This window comes from Cygnus atratus, chromosome 10 (assembly GCF_013377495.2).
Source record: "Cygnus atratus isolate AKBS03 ecotype Queensland, Australia chromosome 10, CAtr_DNAZoo_HiC_assembly, whole genome shotgun sequence".
In the NCBI taxonomy this organism is placed as follows: Eukaryota; Metazoa; Chordata; class Aves; order Anseriformes; family Anatidae; genus Cygnus; species Cygnus atratus.
Window position 1 is genome coordinate 18,149,366 of NC_066371.1, and position 23,075 is coordinate 18,172,440.

The 23,075-nt window shown below is 36.2% G+C and overlaps 1 protein-coding gene across 1 annotated transcript in view; it reads left to right on the plus strand.

Moving 5' to 3' along the window:
- The window catches only part of PPARG (peroxisome proliferator activated receptor gamma), a 58,200-nt gene extending 46,353 nt beyond the window's left edge, over window positions 1-11,847 (plus strand). The window contains exons 6-7 of the mRNA XM_035558447.2: window positions 3,701-4,151; window positions 11,391-11,847. Of these exons, the coding sequence (XP_035414340.1) occupies window positions 3,701-4,151; window positions 11,391-11,638 (699 nt within the window). The 3' untranslated portion in view covers window positions 11,639-11,847. The remainder of the gene's footprint in view (window positions 1-3,700; window positions 4,152-11,390) is intronic.
- Window positions 11,848-23,075: the final 11,228 nt, after the last annotated feature.

Consider the following 23,075-nt stretch of genomic DNA (forward strand, 5'->3'; position numbering starts at 1 on the left):
ATATTCTTTTCGTAAGTGTCAAATGATTCACAGTACCATCAGCATCAGTAACCTTAACTATGATACTTATGGTGCTCTGACGACTTCCTGCTTTTAACTGGATTATCGTGGATCAGATCAGTATTTTATGCTGGTACAAACTGAATTTTGAAAAGTAAGGAATAGAGATACATGTATTTGTGGGTTCCTTTGGAAACCACTGGCAGTACCTAACTTTTGGTATCAGTGGAAAGAAGGATGAATAAGATCTGGTAATTATGGTAGTTTTTAAAAAATGTTATCACTATTTTAGAAACTAAAGATAAAAATAGCTTTTCCAAAACTAACTGTTTGACATATTTTCTGAAATGATTGGCAGAAATTTTATTGCCAGGATTGCAACAAAGACTGTATTTAATTTTCTTTGTAAATTTCAAAGGTAGGAAAAGATTTGTTTTTTGTTGGGCTGTCTTTCTAAGGGCAGTTAAAATCATAATTTTAACATTGTCTCTAATTTGGTTGCAGAATTTAAAAAAAAAAAAAAACTTTAGATATGGTGATACAAATTTAGGTACTTGCAATTTAAATAACTAATCATTATGGAGTATATAAAGTTTGAACTACCATAGTTTATTTATTTTGCAGTAAGCTGATACACTAAATCCACTTGAGGATCATTGCTTTTTCAGAGTCTTTCCACAGTCCTTTTCCTCTCCGTATTAGAAACAGTTTTCTGGGAAAGAATTAATACAGCAGTTCAGTTTTCTGTAATTGTGTTCTATGTAACTAGGTATCTGCATTGGGAAACATAATAGAAGTGGAGTGTGTAATCATATGTCTTGTTTATTGCCCTTCATCATAAAAATGTCACCAGGAGGCCTGCTTATTCTTTCTGCAGCTGCCCACTGTACACCTGTACTACTACAAGTTAATCATAAGCTTCATACTGTGCTGTAGTGATTATAGATGTGATTGGCAGAGCGAAAAGGAGGGAAGACAAGATCAATCGCAGATGAGCATTCATCAGGCACAAGAAATCCTTCTCCTAAGTGAATATCACAGCCAAAAGAAAAGCCAAATTTATCATTTGAGCAGGAAGCACAGAGATATCCCCCAAAAGATTCTCTCCATCTATGTTATACATAATAGGAGAATTCATATGGGAGGGAAGTTGCAAGGAAATTTCTTTATTCAGAAGCAGAATGACTGCGCTAGGAGATTCTATTGCTTCTTGTACTGGATTCTTTAAATTTAAGTACAGAGAAGATAACCTGATTGCCTGCTTCTTTATCACACAACCACCACATATTTTAACAGTGAATAGGAATATTTTGCAAGTTTTAAGGGTAAGGTAGCCAGTAATAATCAGTTCATTGCATTGTCATTCAAATTAATAGGTTTAAGAGTTAATGCCACCTATTAAGTGGGGTGTCTTAACTCTATCTTGACTTTAGACTGTTAGACTGCATCAATTGAAAAATGATCAGATATGTTAAGTCAGTATGTCAAAATTAAAATTACTGGGTAAGTAATTCATCCTCTTCTGGGATATAAAGTGCTCATTTGACATAAGATTTTAATCACAATGTTCGTCTGAACTTTTTTTAGTGACTTTGAACTCTTGATTTTTGTCTCCTAATGTCAATAGAATGATGGTATAATATAGTCATTCTAAAGCATATATACATGCTTAGAATAGACAAATTTTTCTTGTACTGATGCTGCCACTTAGGATTTTCTAGAAAGAATAGAAAGGAATGACCTACCAGTACTAAAATATACATTTTTGAAAGCCTCCTCTCAATCTTTTTATGGCAGCGTTTTACATATGCATATGCATGCATATACATATGTACAGTTGTATAGAGAATATTTTTTCTGCTGCCAAAACACCATCCCAACTTGAAAAATACCTTATCCTGCTGGCTTTTCTCAGCTCTGTGTGTTTATTTTTTCAGTTTCACACTGAAATCCTAGTGCAAGTGGAAAAAACACTGTATTTGACTGAAACTCATGGTTTGGAGCTATGATTGCCTGTGGTTACTGTGAAAGCACTAATTTCATTGGTCCTGTAAGCAGCAGAATATTGAGTTAACTAAAAGAGTTTGGAAACTGAAATCCTCTTGTGTGGATACTATTATTTCAGTTCACAGATAGACCTTTGTCTTCTAAGCAGCTGTATCAGTTAAAGGCAAAGCTATGACAGCTGTCATCCCTCCCTCTCTTCCTAGCGAAAGCAGGTTGGAGATCTGTTTTCAACTTAGCCTGAAACAAATGACTGAACATTTTCACAGTCTCCATCTGCAGAACTATGGAAGTAGTAACCTCTAGCTGGTGGGTAGTGTTAAGCACCTGTGGGCAATATCCTCTACAGAAAGCACCGCTGGACCCAAAAGAAAGTAGCTATTTCCAGTTGTAAAAATTCCTTAAGAATTTGGCACTGAATAGACTGAAAAACTGGTTTAATGAATTTGGAATAGAATATTAAGAGGTTCCACAAGCTGATTCTATGAGAGAGGACTATAGCCTGTGTATAGGATGTCTTAGGTTATTTTTTAATCTCTTCTACAGCTTAAAGTGAATATAAAATCTTAAGAATGAGCACCCACATGAATAAGGCATTAGAATCTGTAATCATAAAGGATTTTAAATTTTAAAATGCATTTCTCTAGTCCAATTGTTGGTGTGTAATTCCTTGTATTTTAATTAATCGGGCATGTTAACGAGCATATTAATATCTGTAGGTATTTGTTCAGTGCAGCATTGAACTATTTAGTTATTTATTCTCTATGGAAAAGGTTCTTCAGATAAATTAAAGAAATCCTCAGTTAACCAGTTCTTTAAAGCCAGAGGATACTTCTGCAAATCCTGAAACAGACCGTTTCCATATCCTAGCAAAAGTTTTGCTGGCATTACTTTTTCTCTTCTGTTTTCAAAATTGATTTATTCCAGTTGCATTTATTTCACAGTCAGACTCATTCCTGTGTTCTGAATTGTGCTGCTGCAGTGTATCGTGTTATTTGTGATCTCTTCCTCAGAGACAAGTTCTAAGCATAATACATCCTAACTTTGTTATTTTTAAAGCAATTAGTAGTGAAAGGTTGAATTTATCAGATAATGCCATTAATTTTATAGTACTTACAGTACTTTCTAGAACTTGAACATAACAGCGTATGAAGTAGTCAAAATATGAACATACTATATCTTTCCACAAAAAAAAAATTGTATCAGCAGAAGCGCAGACATGTCGTTGTATACTTACAAGATTATATTTAATATAAGAAAGTAAAATTCATGTAAAAGCATTAACATTTTCATCTTTTGTTAATAAGCATTCCAAACTTTGAATTCTGTTATTACAGAACTTCTGTAAAATGAACAGGGGGGGAAAAAAGGGAAAAAATCACAAATATTGTAATTATTCCTACCCTCTTGCCCCTCCAGTTAAGAAAAGTGTCACCCAAAGTCCTATTTTTAGCATGTGCATTCATAGAACATGAGAAATCCTTAGGAACTACTTGTCTTTTCTGTAAGTCATTTTAACATTATGAGGATATTTACTTTAATAGGTTTATGAAGGCTTAACCCCAAAGCACCTAACCTTGATACATTTCTCAGACATTCCTAAGTGTTTTCTGACGAATTATACTTCAGTTTCTCGTAAGTCAAATGGTCATAGAAAAAAATGTGAAAGTAACTTTTCTTTTCCTTTTATTTTTAGCCATTTGTTATTTATGACATGAACTCTTTAATGATGGGAGAAGATCAGATCAAGTGTAAGCATGTGTCACCGCTGCAGGAGCAGAACAAAGAGGTAGCAATTCGCATTTTCCAGCGATGTCAGTTTCGCTCTGTGGAGGCAGTGCAGGAGATTACAGAATTTGCCAAGAACATTCCAGGTTTTGTGAATCTTGACCTGAATGATCAAGTAACTCTCCTGAAATACGGTGTCCATGAGATCATATATACTCTCCTGGCTTCTCTGATGAATAAAGATGGAGTTCTTATATCTGATGGACAAGGTTTCATGACACGGGAGTTTCTGAAGAGCCTGAGAAAACCTTTTTGTGACTTTATGGAGCCCAAGTTTGAGTTCGCTGTGAAGTTCAATGCACTGGAATTAGATGACAGTGACCTGGCAATATTTATAGCTGTCATTATACTAAGTGGAGGTAAGTGCTGTCTTATTTAATGATATTTTATATAATAGAGTTGATGCTTTAAATTCCTGTCCAAACAGGAAAGTGCTCAGCAGTAAAGGATGGGAATGAGTTTATTTACAGGTAGTTTTTGGTTGGCTTTCAGCTTTCTTGATGTTGTTTGCCGCTTCTTCAGTTTCGGGCAGAAACTGAAAATGTAAATGACCTGATATTAGTGTTGGAGCTGGAAATGTCTGCTGAATCAGCAAGTCATTTAGTTAAAAGACAAAAACAAAATCAGGACTATATTTCTGAAAAAAAGAGGGAGGGAGGGGGTGGAATTTCATTGGCAAGACCTTCTGAAAGTTTAACTTCTGCATGAGGATTTTTTAAACCTGCAATTAGATTGTGTGGCTTGCTAATTGTACACAAATAACTTTGACTCCATAAAAATTTCAAAATAGATGTGGCATTTGGCTTGCAGGATTGCGATGGGTTTTTTATTGGTTTGGGTTTTTTCATTCACACAAGGTTTTGTTTGCCTTGAAGAGAGGAAAAAAAAAAGGCATTTCTCAGGAAAATGATGATCTGCAAATGCCTCAGAAAAACAAGCATTGTGTGTCTGCTCTGTTCACATTTCCTAAGCTGCTCTGTTTATATTAATGTTTATGGTTTGAGTGAAACATGAATCTGAAAGTCCAGGTATCAGACTACATTAATTCTAACACTTCTTTAAAAGGCAGTGAATTTTCAGCTTATGTCGGAGAAAGTTAATATGTTTTATCTGATTCTGAGGTTATACAGCTATTTTGGGATTTAGCTACCCAGATTTCATTCACTTAGAATCCTTCCCACCAAGAATCTGTGATATCAGATATACATTTCAGGTCAGACTGAGGTTCTTTTACTTTGGTCAATAGTATCAACTTAGTGATATCACACAAAGAAAATTTTACCCAACTGATCTGTGTGTATCTTGGCTTAGACCGGTGGTGCAGATATCAATGAGAGGAATGTGCTGAATGTTCTGAATTCAGATCCTCCACAGTGCAATGCAGAGTATTCTATTATTAAATTATGTTTAAGCAATCAAACACAACAACCACATGCTATTGTTCTAAAATGAAACATCCTGTTGAGAGTGCATTGCTTGCTATGCATAGCTTCCTATACATTTAAATTCACAGAAAATTACTTCTGGCATTGTGTTTCATTCAGTAAAAATGTAGTATCACAGTATGGGTTATTAGACCAACTAAATCCACTTCAAACAAGTACCGTTCCCAGAAGACATTTTCTCGTGCAAACCTTTGAACACGATGATCCCTGAAGACTCTGAATTAATTCAGTAAGGGAAAATATGTTACTGGTGTATTTTTGGTTGACTTTGATGGGGGAGGAGAAATTATACAAGCCTATTAGGGCACTACACAAAACATGCCAGTATTTTGCATTTTCTAATATAATGAAATTTAACAGATGAGAAACAGGCCTCTTAAAATGCAATCCTAATTGAAAAAAGGGAACTTGCAATCTGTAAAACTAGATCTGCTATACTTCAGTGATGTTTGGTTTACATTAGAGGAAATAGGTATGATGTAACTAATCATACATTTTAGATCTCTGGAGGACAATGATCAGGGAAAAAAAAAGACTACTCTAAACCAGTTTTATCAAGAATTTTTTTTTAAGAATAATTTTTGAATTTTACCAATTAGTTCTTAAATAACTCTGAAGTAAATACATTCCATAAATATAAATGAGTCTTATCTAGAAAAATTCTTCAATTTTGTGATACCAAAAATCTCTTACTATCTTTATTCAGAACTTTTTTTTTTCCAAAAAAAGGATGATAGTTATTTGTACAAACTGAGATTATATTTTGAAAGCAATTACGCTTTGCTGACAATTAGAGAATAGTTTTTATCATTTAATTTATAGCCAGATGCTACATGTATTGAACTGTATACATTCCGTGGTCTGGAACAGAAAGCCTATTTCTCAGATGTCTTAGATACTCTTTTTTTTTTCTGTAAGAACTTCACTTCTGTAAGAACTTTGTGAATATCAAAATAGGACAATATCATTGAAAATAGGATTTTAAAGCCAGTACGTATTACCTCAAAGACTTTAGTAGCTCCAGTAATACCATTATGTTTAAGTCACTTCAAGAAATCCTGTGTACTGATATCCTAAAAAGAAAACCAGTTAGCGAAACAAAAAATAATCCTAGCTGAAAGTGAATTTGTCATTGCTCATCAAATTGATGCTGGTGCTGCCGTCTCCCTGAGTGCTATCTCCTATGCAGCTCTAAAGAAAAGAGGGAAGGGAAAGAGAGAGAATTCCAGCTGGAATATTACATGTAGAAAGCTTTTCATTATGAAGTGAAATTGTCACAAATCCTATAAAACAGTTCAACCTTTTGATATCAAAATAGTTGCTTTTGTAGTACATGTAGCAGTAACAAGAAACTGACAAATTAGCTGTAATAGCAACAAAATGAAAGCACTCCCACAACCATTTTATTGTTTCTGAGGTGCTTGGTGCAGCCACGCTGTCTCAGTGATTCCAAATGTTACTGTGAGCTCATTATTGCAAAGCTGAAGGTTGTTCTTAATGTCTGTATATTTTACTTTAAAATATTTCTGTAAATACAAACAAATCCTAATATTCTTAATTTAATACTGATGAGACAGAGATACTGTGTGTGAGCAGTAAGACATTACCTTGTTCTTATGAAAGAAATACTTTATGCCATTAACAGCAATGCCAAACTTTCATTACAGCTTTCTTTTAGTTATAGTAGCTTTGAAAAATACACTTTGGTAAAATGGGATAAGGAAAATGTTTTTCAAGGAGATATTTTTCCTCCCTCTTGTATACCTCTGTGCCACTGAGGCATTTCCTCAGCCAGTAGCAACTGTCGTGGTAAAAATGTTAAAGAACTTGGAGCATCTTAAAAAATACTATGTACCACTGAGGTGAAAATGAAATCTATCACAAGAAGAAGATTTAAGGAGAATGAGGTGAATGTTTGGGTTTGTTCAGGACTTACTGGGCTTGATCCACATTTATAAGTAGAACAAACTCACTCAAAAAAAAAAAAAGTAAGGAAAAGCTTAAAAGGTAATTCTATAGCATGTTTACATACTATGGATGGACCTGAACTCCTGTACATTATCTTATACAGTGTTCAGCATATAGTGGTGCTGGGGAATTGTGATAGGGTATGCCTGTGAGGACCCAGGCTCTGTTAGTCAGCACACAAACTAGTATTGCAATTCAGAAATGCTGCTATATTCACTTTTTCTGATCTCTGAGTGAGTGTGTTCTTTACAGTGAACCTTGAGCTGTGAATAACTGAGGCTTGTTTAAATATTGCATTCAGTAATTTTGCTACAATCTGAGGTCAAAAAAAGGTGAAGTTTTATCACTGAATAGTACCTAGAAGTGGTCCATCTTTGACTCTTACACAAATCCTGCTCTAGCAAACCTGTTAGAACAACAACAAAATGCTTCCTAATCAGAGCAAGACGTGCAGATAATCACTGTGGGCTTTGAACCACAATTCTGGTGACTACAGTACATGTGACCGTCTCGGAAGAAAAACTCAAACTGCCAAGTCATATCTGCCTCAGCAAAAAAGTAGTGCAGTTGTTCGGTTCAGACGTATCTTTGCCTGTTTTATCATATTAAGATATTAGAATGTATATTTAAATGCAAAATGCTCTTCGTTGAAGATAATAAAATATAAAGGCATGGATAAAAGCATGCAGATGGCAATTTCATGTGTGAGGAACAGGAAAAGTTAGTTACTGTTAGGAAAATGAAAGAAGCATCCAAATCTGTAAGTAAATATCAAACAAAATATTTTTCCCTGAGGTAATATAGGACATAAATTTACACAAAGTTATACTGTTGACACCCAAAACTAAAGGGTTACTAGTCTTTCCCAGTCACTGTGAACATTTTTCTTTTTTAGTTTTAAACAGCTTCCTGCAGAATGTTCAAATGAAACAGCAACTATGACAATGAATGAAAACCTAAAGAAAAACTGAATAAAAAAAGTAATAATAAAAAGGGAAACATGGTACCCTCTTAGTCTGAAAGGATTAAAGGCAGGTAGCAAATAGCACACAGGAAAAAAAAAAAACTTCAATAAATGATCTTGTTTATCAGAGAGGCATAAAAGTGGTTTCCAATTCACTGTCATCTCTGACCTTAATCACATCAATTACCTGTCCTTTGGCCTTCTGTAACCTAATTTCATTTTATCATAAGAATGTCCTTCTACGACTCATTTGTTGCTCTTTCACATCCCTCCTCAGTTCACGTTGCCATTTTCTCCAAGAGCTTTCAAACAGCCTATTAGGTCTGTCCTCTTCAGAGGCCTCCACCACAGTGTCTCATCTAGTTTCCTCCCATTTCTCTTTCTCCCTATTCCCAACCTGAATTTTTCTCAAGGCTTACTGCTAATCATTTCCTTTGTATTTTTTTCCACATGCCACGTCTACCTGGAGCTTCATACATTTGCATTCTCCCTACTGCACAAAATACATCTTTTCCTATTGTAACCCAATGAGTCTGAATCATATACATTTAAAAGCATCTGAACAACTTGAAGTATTTGCCAACAACTTGAAATAAAGCTTTTGCCTCTTATTTCCTTTTTTGCTCATTTAGATATGTTTCTTGGAACAGAAACAGCATTTTCCTCTGTAAGAAATTTTTACTGAGAAAGTATAGCGAACTGTCAACACCCAAAAAATAATGTCCATATCCTGAAGTTCTCATTCATGAAAAATCTCACTTGCCTTCAATGGGAATTTTCCTTCCTCCTGATTTGGCCTATTTAAAAATAACATCTTATGATCTCCTAGGCTTTTGTCATAGTCATCTTTTCTGACTGTAGTTCCACTGGGTCATTATAAAACCATTAGACTGGGTTTTTCAAAGGAGCTTAAGGATGTTAGGCACTTAAGTCTCACTGAACTTCAACTGACCTAGGGCACCCGAATTCGAGGGGCTCCTTGAAAAGTTTCAGTCTCGATACTGATCTCCTGGGTTTGCTCCCTGCACTCTAAAAGTTGCACTGGGGAGCACAGTGTTTGAATTGGGTTTCACTTCTGAAAAACTCACACCCTAAAAATTCCCACCGCAAAAGAAGCAGGGGGCAAATGGAGATTAATCTCAGAGGAAATCAAGGCCACAGTCTTTGTGCTTCTTGATTTTTATATCGCTGTACACTGAGTCATACCCAGCTAGTTCAGAGTTCATCTGCAACACAGAAGTAAAATTTAAAGCTATTGCAACCCAAAGCCAAAATTGTCAGTTTTTAAGTACTTCAGGTTGGGAAGTTTCTGAAAGATATAAAGAAAGCAACTAGATTTTGCAGCATGTAATCTAAAAATAAATATCTACAATTTATTAAAAATGCTCTAAGTATTTTTTAAAATGCTTTAGTTATATTGCCAAAGTAAATTAATAAAAAGGAGCTTTGGAAACAGTTTGTTTGGAAACAGTTTCCTGCTTGCTATTTATTTGCAGACTTTCTGAATCATATTTTATGGTGTTATCAGTTGAATGGTGTAAATAAGTGACCTCTGGAAGACAAGAATGGCTTATTAGCATGAAATACCAGAGGGAAAGAAGTATCTTGGGTCACAGAGTCACTTGGGTCACTTACAGCAGAAGGCAGTCACTTCATTAAACCACAGTCAAAGAAATACCAAGCTCCATGTTCAAACTTGCCATTATTCCTTCTTCTAAAAGCTCTAAAAATCTCCAAACCTTGCTTCATTGAGTTAGCTGCCCTTTCCTAATTAGTGACTTAAATATATTCATGGCTTGTCTACTCGTTTGTTTCCATGCCAGCTTTGCCTTTTAGTTTACACTGCAATTTTTTCTTCTTTAGGTAAAACCCCAAAGTATTTATAAAGAATTTTGTTTTTCTCCCAGCCTTTTTTCTAGTATACAACACAAGCCAAGGTTATATAGTAGAACTGGATGCACAGAAAGGTTACTAAGATCATAGGAAATAGCAGCCTATTTTTAAAATTTTGAATGTAGATCAACCTCCTGACCTTTCTGAAAGGGAAATGTTTCCTTAGGAAAGTAACTTAAGGCTAGATATAGGCATTACTTTTTATTGATCAACCTATGAAATTGATTTCATGGCTACACAGAAAATGTTATTTAAATTATTGACTTTTTCTCATGGAATACTCTTGATAATCAGGATGCCTTACCCAGTAGATGTGAGGATTACCATATGTGAGGATTTCATAATGTTAAGCAACCTTTGCTTTCATGGCTATAGAATTAAATAACTTACTTCAAGTTAGAAAAAAAAATAGAGAATTATGTTAAAGAATAATGGCAACCACTTAAGAAGATACTTGGGGGCAGACAGAAATAACAGAACAGCTATTACTCTGAAAGATAATAATGGTTGATGAGGAAAGATTTGCTTCTTTTCAAATAATAAGATATGCCAAAGAAAATCCTGGACTCACAGCTGTGGCAGTGCAAGTAGCTGATTTTGGTTGTAAACATCCATCCTAGATTCCTCCTTATGGAGGAGAAGGCTCAGCTGGCATGAGCCCTGAAAAGTCATCTTCTGTACAAGCCACATCTATCAGTTTTCCACTGCCATAAGCATATGTGGCTAAACTGATGCTAAAAGCTATGATGAGATTTCTTAATAGCAACTGGAACTTGGGTGCGGAGAAGACCTGAACCTGTGATTTTTAGATTTTTTCTGGTTAGTATGACTGCATCTGTCCAGAACTGTACTCAGTCATGGAATATGTCTCTCATGAAAGTTGAATTTATGCTTTTTTTTCTTTTAATAAGTTAGCATACACGATAAAGGAAACATGCTTAATGGTAGCAACTACATGCAAATCTGCTTGAGTATATGTTGATTTTCATAAGCTGAATTACCTGGTACAGATGATTTATCTTCCAAGTATATCTCACTGTTCTTTTCCACAGACACTCCAAGTTTACCGGGAAAAATGCATTTCAGTATTGTATAAACCTATCTCTGAATGCACCACAGAAATCCTTGAACAGTTTCTAAGACTAGTTTTAATACTTTTAGCAAATTCTAGCAAAATCTTACAAATAAGTACATTAAGCTGTCAAACAGTTGTCAGTAAGTGTTATCTGTAAATGTTTAATATACTAAGAAATCTTTAAGAAATTAATAAACGAGATTGGTGTTTCCATATCATTCATAAATGTAAAGCTCTTTTTTTTTTTTTCTAGACCGCCCAGGTTTGTTAAATGTGAAGCCCATTGAAGATATACAAGACAACCTGCTGCAAGCTTTGGAGCTCCAGCTAAAACTGAATCATCCAGAGTCATCACAGCTGTTTGCCAAATTGCTTCAGAAAATGACGGACCTCAGACAGATTGTAACGGAACACGTGCAGCTGTTGCAAATAATAAAGAAAACGGAGACAGATATGAGTCTTCATCCACTCCTACAAGAAATCTATAAAGACTTGTATTAATGATGATAGTAGTTCTAATCCGCTGACATAATGTATGTTCTTCAGATTGCACTATTTCTCTGAGGGAAAACTTTGCATACCTAAGAAATTACTGTGAAACAGCATTTAAAAAAGAGAGAGCTTAGTATAGTAGATCTATTTTATGCATATTGTTTATAAAGACACATTTACAATTTACTTTTAATATTAAAAATATCTATATCATGAAATTGTTGGCAGTATTTTCAAAATTATTTTTTTTAACTATCTTATTTCTTAAAATTGCTTGTCCAGTATGATTGCTTCACTGCTTCACTGAAGTTGGTTAAGCATGCAGTTAAATTTTAAACTTAAAAATAAAAATCTTTCTCCTTAAACATTTCTAGGGAAATATTTTAAGTATTATGTTTGATTCTGTGCTCCCAAGGCAGCAGCAAAATAACAGTAAAATTGAATCACAGATTAGTGAAACTTCCTGTGAGACCTTAAAAGTTAGACAAGTCAGGTCTGATAATATTTGTGCCTACCATAATATAATTTTACACTGATACAGCTCTTTAGAAAGGTCTTTGTGTAAGCAAGAATTAGGCCCATCATTTGTGGGCAAACCCAAAAACCAAAAACTTGACCCCGTTTCAAAAATTGAGTAAGGAAAGAATATCCACTGCTCATTAGGAAGCAGTCTTGTCGATAACTCTGCTCATGCAATTCCGAGGCAGGTGAGCAGCAGCCTGCGCGGAGGCACTGTGCAGCTGCCTCCCCATGGCCTGCAGTGCATGTGCCACAGCAACTAGTGCTAATGCAGCCTTCAGCCACTGTCTGTAGTTGGAATGGGTTAATACCACTTGGCCTGAGACCTTCCCAAATTATTTGATGAACTAGCATTGAAAAACATCTTCAGCCAAAATGTCACGTAAAATTGGAATAGAGTGACTCCTCTTAAACAAAAGCAAGGTTTGAATTCATTCTTGAAAACATTAACCTGTAATGGAAACCCTACTATGTTAGTTTGACTTGAACTATCATTATTTATCACCGGGAACAAGAATGCTTTGAGATATTCACTGCTGTTAAGATTGGTAATTTTCTTATATATATTGCCCTATAATGTCATCTAAGATTTCCACTGGGAGCAAAGCATAGGAGAGTGAGTAAATCAATCTTCTTTTGGTATTCTCAGTGCAGTTGAGAGATTCCCTTAGATTCACATGTACTGTGGCCACATTTACTGTTTGTGAATGTGACCGTTGAGAAAGTCAAGCAGGTGTGGTCCACACTGGGGGACCTGGAGAGGGAATTTTGCAAAAAAAAGCCTCTGATTGTAACATACATTATTGAAGCAAGGTGCGGTCCTCAACTGAATACTGTTAGTTTCCCCGCAAGGTCCAGATTTTATTTATGTAGCAAAAAGTGTGCCTTCAACTTAGTTAGACAAGTTCAGTGGTGATATATAAGTGGCCCAAAAGGAAATGTAAGTGGGAATATGTGAGTAGACTTGATGTTCAGTGAGTCCAAATTGGCCTTACTCCCAGTGTGGACCTTAGAAATCTAAGTTGGTGCAAATTATGCAATATAGAGGCTGGCAGAGTTAAATATTAAAATAAATCCTTATGCTCATGCCTTATGTACCTGAAAATACTTCCTGCTACTTGTTTCAGATAACCCCTGGGCCTATGGTCAGTAGTAAGCATTATGCCCACCAGGAAGTGTTTGGAGAATTGGATCATTCAGCCTCAAGGTTTAAAACCCACAGATGAAATTGCAGAGAGATGAAGTCAGTGTGAGGCTAAAGTGAGCAGCTTTGATCTTCACTAAGCTCGCAATGAGTTCATTTCAGGTAACTTAGGAAAGATTGCCCTAAAGCAAATGGAATGTTGCATGTTAATGATGCTCAGGATTGCATGTTTCCTGCACATTTCAAGATAGGCACATTGTGCTAGCTGAGCATCAGATTCTGACAGGAATTACATGCACACTAATTTATGATTGTTAAAATTCTAAAGAAAGTATTTTCTCTCTTATAAATCTGTTTTCCACTGGACACTGGACATTTGAAGTTTTGCCATCTACCACTCAGTGGGAGAACCTCTATTTAATTAGAGTTCACCCCCTGGATAGCAGAATGTGCCAGAGACTGACTGGTAATGAGATGGACCACAGCTCCAACACTGCATTCCAACAATAGTCCTAATAATAATTCCTAATAATATACACTGCAAAATTTATTTACCCGAGACTGCATTTCTTACACAATCCAATTTCACATCAGCATCACTAGAAATGAGATATCAGAATTAGATTTAAATAAAGAGGAATTCTAGGGCATGTTCTTACATAAGTAATATTAAATATTATTTGAAAAGGACAGTGGAAGAGATGCATCGACAATAAAATTTACTTCATGACTGTTACAAGAAGAACTTCTGTATATCTTAATTCTATTTTATTGCAAGTGGTAATATTTTTGAAAGTAGCAGTTTAGCAGTGGCACTGCTTAAGGATTTCAGTCCAATATGGACATATACAATGCATATATTTTGAGAGTGGTAGGGTAATGGTCTAAAGAAAAAAAGAGAAGGCAGATTTGCAGGAACAGGTGTTATCCTTTATTATTTTGAAGGCACTGAATGCCCAAAAGTCTATACTTTTCATTCAACTGTATAAGCTGCTTTAATAAAATATATTGTTCTCCCTACATCCTGGCTTCTCTTACATTTTGATAGTTATTCATCACGTTTTCCTCAAGCCAAGGAAAATGTTAATTTTTATGTGAATTACTAATCACAGAAATGTTCTGATTCTAAGCAGTTACATCATGGTTAGGAAGTTTTGCCTAAAATACTTTTCTACAAGAATAGGTCTTAAGGGAAAAATGTTAATTTAATGGACAATTGCTATGTACTAATTTAGAACAAATGACTGTTATGAGGATATGAAAACATTTTCTCAAAAAATAGTGTTTTCTCTTGTGAATTATATTCAGAATTTTGATCTAATTGTAAATACTTTTTGTTTCTATGGGATTTTATTTATTAAAAACAAAAAACTTGCTAATGGAAGTTTATAAGTAGGTTGTAATATTTTCAGACTCTCTGGAGTTTTGGTTAGAGTGGGCCATGCCATGAATGAACAATTTGTTTTTTTGATCTTCAGTGCTACTAAAAACATTGAGCAACTCAAAAATAGAAACAGCTGGTATATGCCTTTCTTTGAAGAACTTCATTTTCCTTGTGTTTTACTGTCCTTCCTTAGTCATCTGCTCACAACATAGTAACATCTTAGAGATGATGGGCTGAGTGGGATACTGGTACCTTTCCAGAGGTTTTACAACTTCTGAGCTTTCAGTCTTATATTTTACTGACAGGCTTTTTCAGTAGAAAAAAGCTGGAGGCAAATCATGTCTAGAGAAAGTCATTGGGTATACCTGCACATATCCAGCAACTATCTGCCTGTTTCCCTCACTATGTCAAGCATCAGCTAGTCAACAAAATGTTTCTTGCAGAAGCATAAAGTTTGCCATCTAACAGGAAACAGGAGAGCTTCTTCAGACAACGCGCACTGGTCACCATTATTCTAGAATATATTGCTGTGAATTTCAGAAAATGAAAATTCAGATGAGACAAAAACATTCCCAGCGAGACCATTATTATCGCAAAGGCAGTTAAGACCATTTTAATCACCGCTTCTATAACAGCAATGAAAAACTACTTACCCTACTAATGCAGGTAGCTAACTGTCTTTCAGCACTGCATGAAAGGAAGCAGTGAGTTGTGTGATATTAACATAATCTTTTCCTAACATAGGCAGCCCTTCAGTAGTCTAAAATACTGAAACCTAGAAAATGGACTTCCTGATAAGTGTTGTCATGACTTGCGTTACAGAACTTCAGAATTGCCACCACAGGCCTGCCCTGCTCTATCACTTCAGCATACATGCTCTTGGTTTCAATTCACCACTGGTACAGTTAAACCCTAGGGGATCAGGATTCAATATTTGATTTGCAATTGTAAACTCTGTTCTGAAGTTGAGTACATTTTAATAGGATTTTTTTCCCTTTTAAATGTGAGTCAGTATCTCTCACTTAAATGAAGGTAACATAAACTTTGTAAACAAGCAATACAAAACTGCAGCTAGAGATTTATAGAAGGAAGGAAACAAAAACCAAACCAAACCAAAAAGAAAGGGGAAAAAAAAAAGAAAAAAAAAAAGCCTCCTGGATCAGCAGCAGCTTAATCATACACTTGTCAAATGCTTCAGCTTTTCATTCAAGCATAGGAAAAATTTATGTGCCTGTTCTTAAATCCCATTCCAACTGCCTTGCCTATGGTGTTTAAAAATCAGTTGCATAGGTGTGTCTCCAACTGCATAAATACAGCAATATCCTTTCACACTCATCAGCACTAACTAGCCCTAAGCAAGTTGGTAATTGTAGCAAAAACAATTTCTGAATTTCTGATTATTCATTTTCATATGTAGGATGTAGATATGAAATTAGTCTATGAAATTAGACTGGAGAAGTAGCTCATGTTAAATATTGCTCACCAGCTTTAAGAAAACAATCAGTAGCTAATGACTGACTCAACAAGAAAACAAAGTCAGGGAAAGATTCCAAGCCTTCAGTTGCAATATAGCAACATTATATATGTGTGTGTACACATAAGCAAGGACATGCATAACATTCATTTATAATACAGCTCCTAACCAGCGACCACTACTTACTAGTAGCTAGTAATCAGTGGGTGGAAGAACTCCAGACAGAAAATAAACTGCTACTTGCTACCTTTTTGCTCGTATACCATGTGGGTTGCCTCAAAATCCATAGCACTCATTTTCCAGTATAAAAGGAGTATTTAAATGTAAGTACTTTTGCTTCTGGTTAATCCTGCATTGCCATCTGGCCCTCTATTTCATCAGTTGCTTCTGCCACACTCCTACTTTCAAAGCTATATAAATTCAGCTTTATATCTACTCAGCATGTGAGCTGCTGTTTGCTAAATATTTGCTGAAGTCTCAGTGTAGAGATGGAAACTGCTATGAGCAACTGCATCTCAGGATATAGAGACAGTGTAATTTCACTAGGTCTGCTCATTTTTCAGACCTGGCAAAAATGTACTCCGTTTCAAGGACTATACAGAGTATCCCTGTTTACGGTACCCCACTATCTGGACCTTAGCGTTCTGTATGAAAGCTGCGGCTTGTGAAGATACCAACTCTTTTTTCCAACACATGCAGTATGTAATCTGTGAAACGTATCCTAATCATACTTGTTTGTATGCAAGGCACCTAAAGTTCCTAAATGAGATTAGAGAGCCCTGCTATGCGTGGCCTTACAGAGACCAACACCGTTCCAAGTTGCTTACACACCAAGACAAGGCAGGCAAAGGAAAGAAGCAGCATGGAAATTTTATGCTGCCCTATTCAGGATCCACAGATGAGAAACAATACTTGGATCAGTACCCAGCCCCACAGCTTAGGCTGCTTCTTACAGACTTCTACATTTATACTTTGCACCAGCCAATTGCATTATGAGACTGTGTTTGCAGGTTAAACAAAGAAAACAGAGTATATACATTGATAGGCTCCCAAAACTTGAAGTTACTTCAATTCACACTCTTTCATGACACAGGCCTTAGATGTTTGTTGTACCAAATCCTGGACTAGGTCAAAGGAAGAGCATGGTCTCTGCACTGGACCTCATCTGGATCGTACAGCAGGAATTCTCTGGGCCCTATCATGCAAGCCTCACTCAAGGCAGTAACTATTAGATCTTTGGGGTTAAATTATTTGGGACTTCTTTTAAATGTGAAACCAATTTACTTCAATAGTTTTGCAAATGTCTAAAATTAGTTCTCAACTCTCAGATGGGACAAGTTTCTAATTATGATTTTGTTAACGGAATATAACTTTCAGCTCTGCTATAGTAGAGGGCATGCATGGTAAAGCAGAAAAGCCTTAGCTGCAAAGGAACATAGCTCCTCAAGATTGTTTAAGGACTGTCTTTTTAATTATTAAGCTTCCTTATTGTGCTGGAAATGGGCAGCATTTTCATAACAGCATTGGCCAAGAGGAATATCCATTGCTCATTATATTATATGTTGTTACCCAACAAGGTTTTTTTAGTTCTGTAGAAACAGCAAGGGAAAACTGTACTCTCTAGAGGCAGGGGAGGGAAAGAGAAATACGCAGCACCATTGGTTCTCACACTGGGAAGAGCTGGCAGCGCAGGAGAAGATCTTGTCCTGCTTGCTGCAATGATGATTAAAGCATTCTGTTGTGTCAGCATATCCTCAGTTTGTTAGTGCTAACTCTCAGCTGGCCATATCCTGCCAGATTTGCAAGCAAAGCCTGCCAAGCCATCTCAACAAAAATGTAGCTTTAAATATTATAAATGATGCTGCATTTTGCTGTGGAAATGTTTCCTGAAAAGGCTGTTCCAAAACATCCTTTATTGTTGGGGGAGGGGAGCAAAAGGGGCCTGGGAGAGGGAGGAGGGAGGAAAAAGAGCTACTTTTAATAGACTTTTTTTTTTCTTTTGAGGCCAGAGATTCATTTCACATCATTCTGCAAGACCAAATGAATATTATTTTTTTTCCCAGTGACTATAAAACATTACAGTAATAATTTTGCATGTAAGTTTTGGCAACTAAGCTTGGGGTGGGAGGAAGGACAGAGGGCATCTTATTTTATAAGGGATTGCAGTGAGGGATTTTGCAATTGATCAGTTAGTAAAATCCTTTTGGAGGACATCTGTTTGCTGGCAAAGAAGATCTCTCTTCTTCCCATTATATTAAATAAAAAAATACTGCAGAGTGAAGGAGGTGGATCTCAACAAGGGCAAGGTTTGGGTTCTAGACCCCCCAAAAATGGGGTTTGGCCTGTATTTAATAACAAAAGAGTAGCACAGACTGCTCAATGAATCCCTCTAAATTGGCTATTCTTATGAAACTTTGATTGCTAAGGTTCTTTCTTTTTATGTAAATGACCCAGAACCAAAACCATGGGATGTAATCTACATGGAGGGTTCCAAACATTCATGCAGACATGCACAGAAATTCAAAGCTATTGAAATTAAAAATTCCAAATTTTGTCCATCTGTACAGCAAGGTCCTTTTAGAGAGAACATTGTCTCACAAAATTCCTTACAGTTCGGCCTGGAAATAGAATAATTATGCAAAGAATAGTGTAGTTATAGTGTGCCTGAATCCAGGTTATTCTTGCTATCTCTTAGCTGAACCTTAATCAAAAGATCTAGTAGCTATTTAGCTTAATATTTCTGCACATATTTTGTATTTCTATTTTCTTTAGATTTCACATTTTTCCACATTTTACAAGAGTCATTGTTCACCCCACCCTACCCCCATGATTAATTCTAGGCTGATAGGCAACCAAACACATAATAGCTATGCTCTTACAGGCAAGATGCCATATTATACAGGCTCTTCTGCATCCATTTCTTTAATTCCAGACTCTCAGACTCTCTGCCTATGCAGATTGAGGTACAAAAATTAGGTATTTGTAGTCTGTGAACCTTTATAATAAAATGGGAACAACGGTACTAAAGCTGGCTTCAAGGAAAGTTAGACTTTTAAAGTGCCTTTCCGTTGCAGAATCAATTTATGGAATAAGATTCCCCGAGTGTTATTTTTAAGCCTTACTTGCAGTCCAGTGGTAAAACATAGTGCAAATGGCTATCAGAAACAGTTTTAAGAAAAATATTAAAATTAAAACATACTAAATGCTTAGTAAATGAATCTCTTTTTGATCATGCAGCTGCTATTTAAATAACTGTAAATTTAAAAGGATAATGGAAAATTCAGTCACTGGGAGTTCTCTACCTTCATTATTGCCTGAACTCTACAAGAGATGATAACTGCAATTACAATTGCAAAGGTCCAGAGTCTGCTTGCAAGTATAGTTCAAAGTTAGTATAATATTGTTAAAGGCAATGGCATTATACCAAAATGAAACCACAGTGGATGAAATCATACTCAAATACAGATTTTGAAAACAAGACAGAGGTACAAAGGTGGTATGTAGGAGTTATTTGGATAGTCTAAGTTCTTAAGAGGGTAATTTTGGCACCCAGCAATAAAAATCCTGTACTCATAAAGTGAATGTTTTCTGATGTGAGCTATTTTTTGATGCCCATAAACACAACCTTTAATTTGCTCTTTGGGGAAGATTGTGAGGCACATACCTGCAAGGTGCCATATAAGTGCAATGTATTTCTACCTTGTACTACCTTACTAAATTGTCATTACAGAAGATTATACAACTTAATACATATATGATGGGGAAGGAAAGAATGGGCTGTAAAGTACCCACTTACAATGTTTATAGGTAATCTTTCATAGATGTTCACTCTTCACTGAATTTTCCGTTTGTACATAGTAAAGCTGTATATGTTAAGCAATATGAAGCCTGGAATGTAATTAACCAACTTATATAGAGTTTGGTCCAAAACCTTCTGAATCCAAGGAAAAATCTCCAAAACTGTGACCAAGTCTAGAATGTAGTAGTTGGTCTTGTTTGGAGAAAAATCACATTTGTATTATATATGATATGAGCTAAGTGCTTATGGTTTAGATTCTAGCAGCTCTCAATCAGACAAGAATTGGAGCTTAGTAGAAGGGACATGGGTTGTTCTATGCCAGTTGGCTTCAGTGCTTAAGAACTGGACATATTCAGTTCACTAATATAATCACATCTTCAGTCTCCTTTGGATGTTTCCTCATCTCACATCCCATTTTGCATTTTCATCCAGATCAGCTCTCCTGAGCACTGGAAAGTGTCTGCTAGCAAAGGAGAAGAGGCAATACAAAAGAACTCCAGGTGTAAAACTTGTTTGAATATTCCTGTCTCTACTCTGCTCTACTACATTTCTGTTTACAAAAGTGCTTCTGCCGGCACAGTCTTAGTGAAATCACTTTTCAACCAGGACTACTTGTAGAATCAGCCTCCAGAGAATGAAATATAATAATGAATGAGTTTCAGGTCCTTGACCATTACCACTCACTCTTCAGTAATTCATAAAGTAATACTTACAGTGCCAGCAGGACAGAGTAGGCCTACAGAGCAAACCTTCACGAGAGTTGTAGCAGAAGCATTCTTTAGAATCCATGTTGCTCTTTAGTATTGTGTATACTGCCTCCCAAACTGAACCACAACCCATTGCAGACAGTCAAATTGCTCACAAATGGTACTCCTCATTATACGGTCAAGTGTGAGGAGTTTGGGTACTGTCTGAGTACTGTGTGGGCCCAAAGTGAACAGGATTCAATCCCAAATGAAAGACTGGGAATATCTGTCCCAAATATGCAGAAAAGACACTTACAAAGACGAGTTAATGCAAAGATTTTTAAAAAATAAAATAGACATTAAAAACAGTGAAAATGGACAGTCAGTGTCGCTACTACCCATTTTGAAGCAATACATCCATGGTCCATAATAAGCACAATGTGAATCTCTTGCCAGCACTCTGCTATCTCTAGCTTGGGCCAACTGGTTGTTTTTCAGTGACTGAGACATTTCCTTCTGTACCAGTAAGAAACCCCTAACTTCCACTTGCAGGAATATGAAGATTCAGTTGTTGGCATTATTCAGAAAAGAGGGAGAGAGGTGATTTTATTGTACAAAGGAGTGTGTCCAACTGCTTTTCCTACTTCATATCTTTTCATAACGAAGTAGCTGCACAAGGAGCTGACTCTCAGTGCTAGCTAGAGGACAGCTTGTGGCTGTTGTGGCTGTTGCTGCACCCCAGATCCTTCCCATTGTCCCCAGTTCCTGTTCCCTGCATCCGTCCTGTGCCCTTGCTGGGTGTGAGTGTCTGTCTTGCTTAGAGTTATGATAGTTTGGTTAGCAGCCAAGGGGCTGAGAATACAAATTATAATAGTATTTCCTTCCCCAGAAACCATTGTGCCAGGGGATGAGAGCTATGCAGACCCAGCTGTTCCTGCCTTCTGCAGCTATCCTGAGGTCAATGGCAACCTTAAGGCATCTCAGGAAGGAGCATCTTGCCAATTCCATACGGCAGCAAACCTCTCCAACAGCTCTGAATGCGGGAAAACTGAGAACTTACAGGCAGTTTTCCTGCTGAGTATGAATACGTGATCAAGATGTCAAAAAAATGATCACAGTGGGGCAGAAAGCAAAAAGTGCATTTCTGCATAAGCAAATATAAATGTAAGCTACAAAATGAACTTCTAGTCTGCACTGGAACAAATATGAGACTGTTCACAAATTCCGTGACTATATCAAGAAAAGCCCTTGATCTAGAAATATTTCCCTGTGTGGACAGTTGCCTGGCATGGGTGAAAACCCAGGTTCAGACTTCTTGTGCCATTGTACTGGAATCTAGTTTTCCTCAGCTCTGGCAGAGATCTTAGCCATTGCAGTAAGGTTCTCTATTTTTATTTTTATTTTTCCTGATGGATCTCCTACTTTGCATAAATAAATAAGAATTGAAAGTTACATCCCTCATCTGGAGAGAAGTGCAGGGATTTGAAACATTTGTTCCTTGCATTACAGGTGAGTGCTTTAGCTCATTGGCCTTTCGTTGTCCCTTGCCTGATCTTTCTCCATCTCTGCTCTGTATTTACTCTAATGAATACACAGTCTGGAATTCAGAAATGCTGAGCAACAAGCAACTTGACTCTAAATACTTATATATAGATTTAAGAGCCTAACTTTAGGCAGTGGTTTTGAAATTCTTGTGCAATTCACATTGTGAGATAGTGTAGGGACAGTAGCGTGTCTAGGAGACACTTACAACAAACATTCTCCTTTACATTATAAACAAGCCTTAAATAAGTAGTGGATGGAGCTGTTACCCAATCTGTTGTTTTGTTGTTGTTGTTGTTTTTAATTTTTATTTTTTTTTTTTAAAAAAAGGACATTCCAAAGTACCCTACAGATTTTTGGAAAAATGTCTTGTGAACTATATTTTCTTTTCAGTAAAATGACAACAACAACAAAATGAATGGGTCCCATGTTACAGATCAGACAATGTTTCTTAACAGGGTTTTAAAGCTTGTTGTTACACAAATGCAATTCCCACTGCCAAGAGTAAGTTAATATATTCTTGGCATGCTTGGTAAGTCTTAAATCACAGACAGTGGGTACATTCTGCTTGATGTCCAGAGGAAGAAAACTTCACTTGGATAGCTGCATGGTAAAGAACTTCTTATTCAAAATCCAATTCTACAATGCTCACACACAGAAGACCTCCTCAAGCACAGTAGGCATTTTGCATATGTTAGGACCGCAGGGCACAAGAATGTTGTTGTATGATTATATCTTCTGATTTTCTTAGAAATTACCCCAGCTGAGTTTTAATGCTTCTTCTATAATTTGAAATGAGTAATTGCACAATGGATTAAGAATCCAACATGTTTTATTGGGCCTTTAATATGTCTTTCAAATGTGGTTTCGAAGATAAAATCTCAGTCTCCAAATTGCA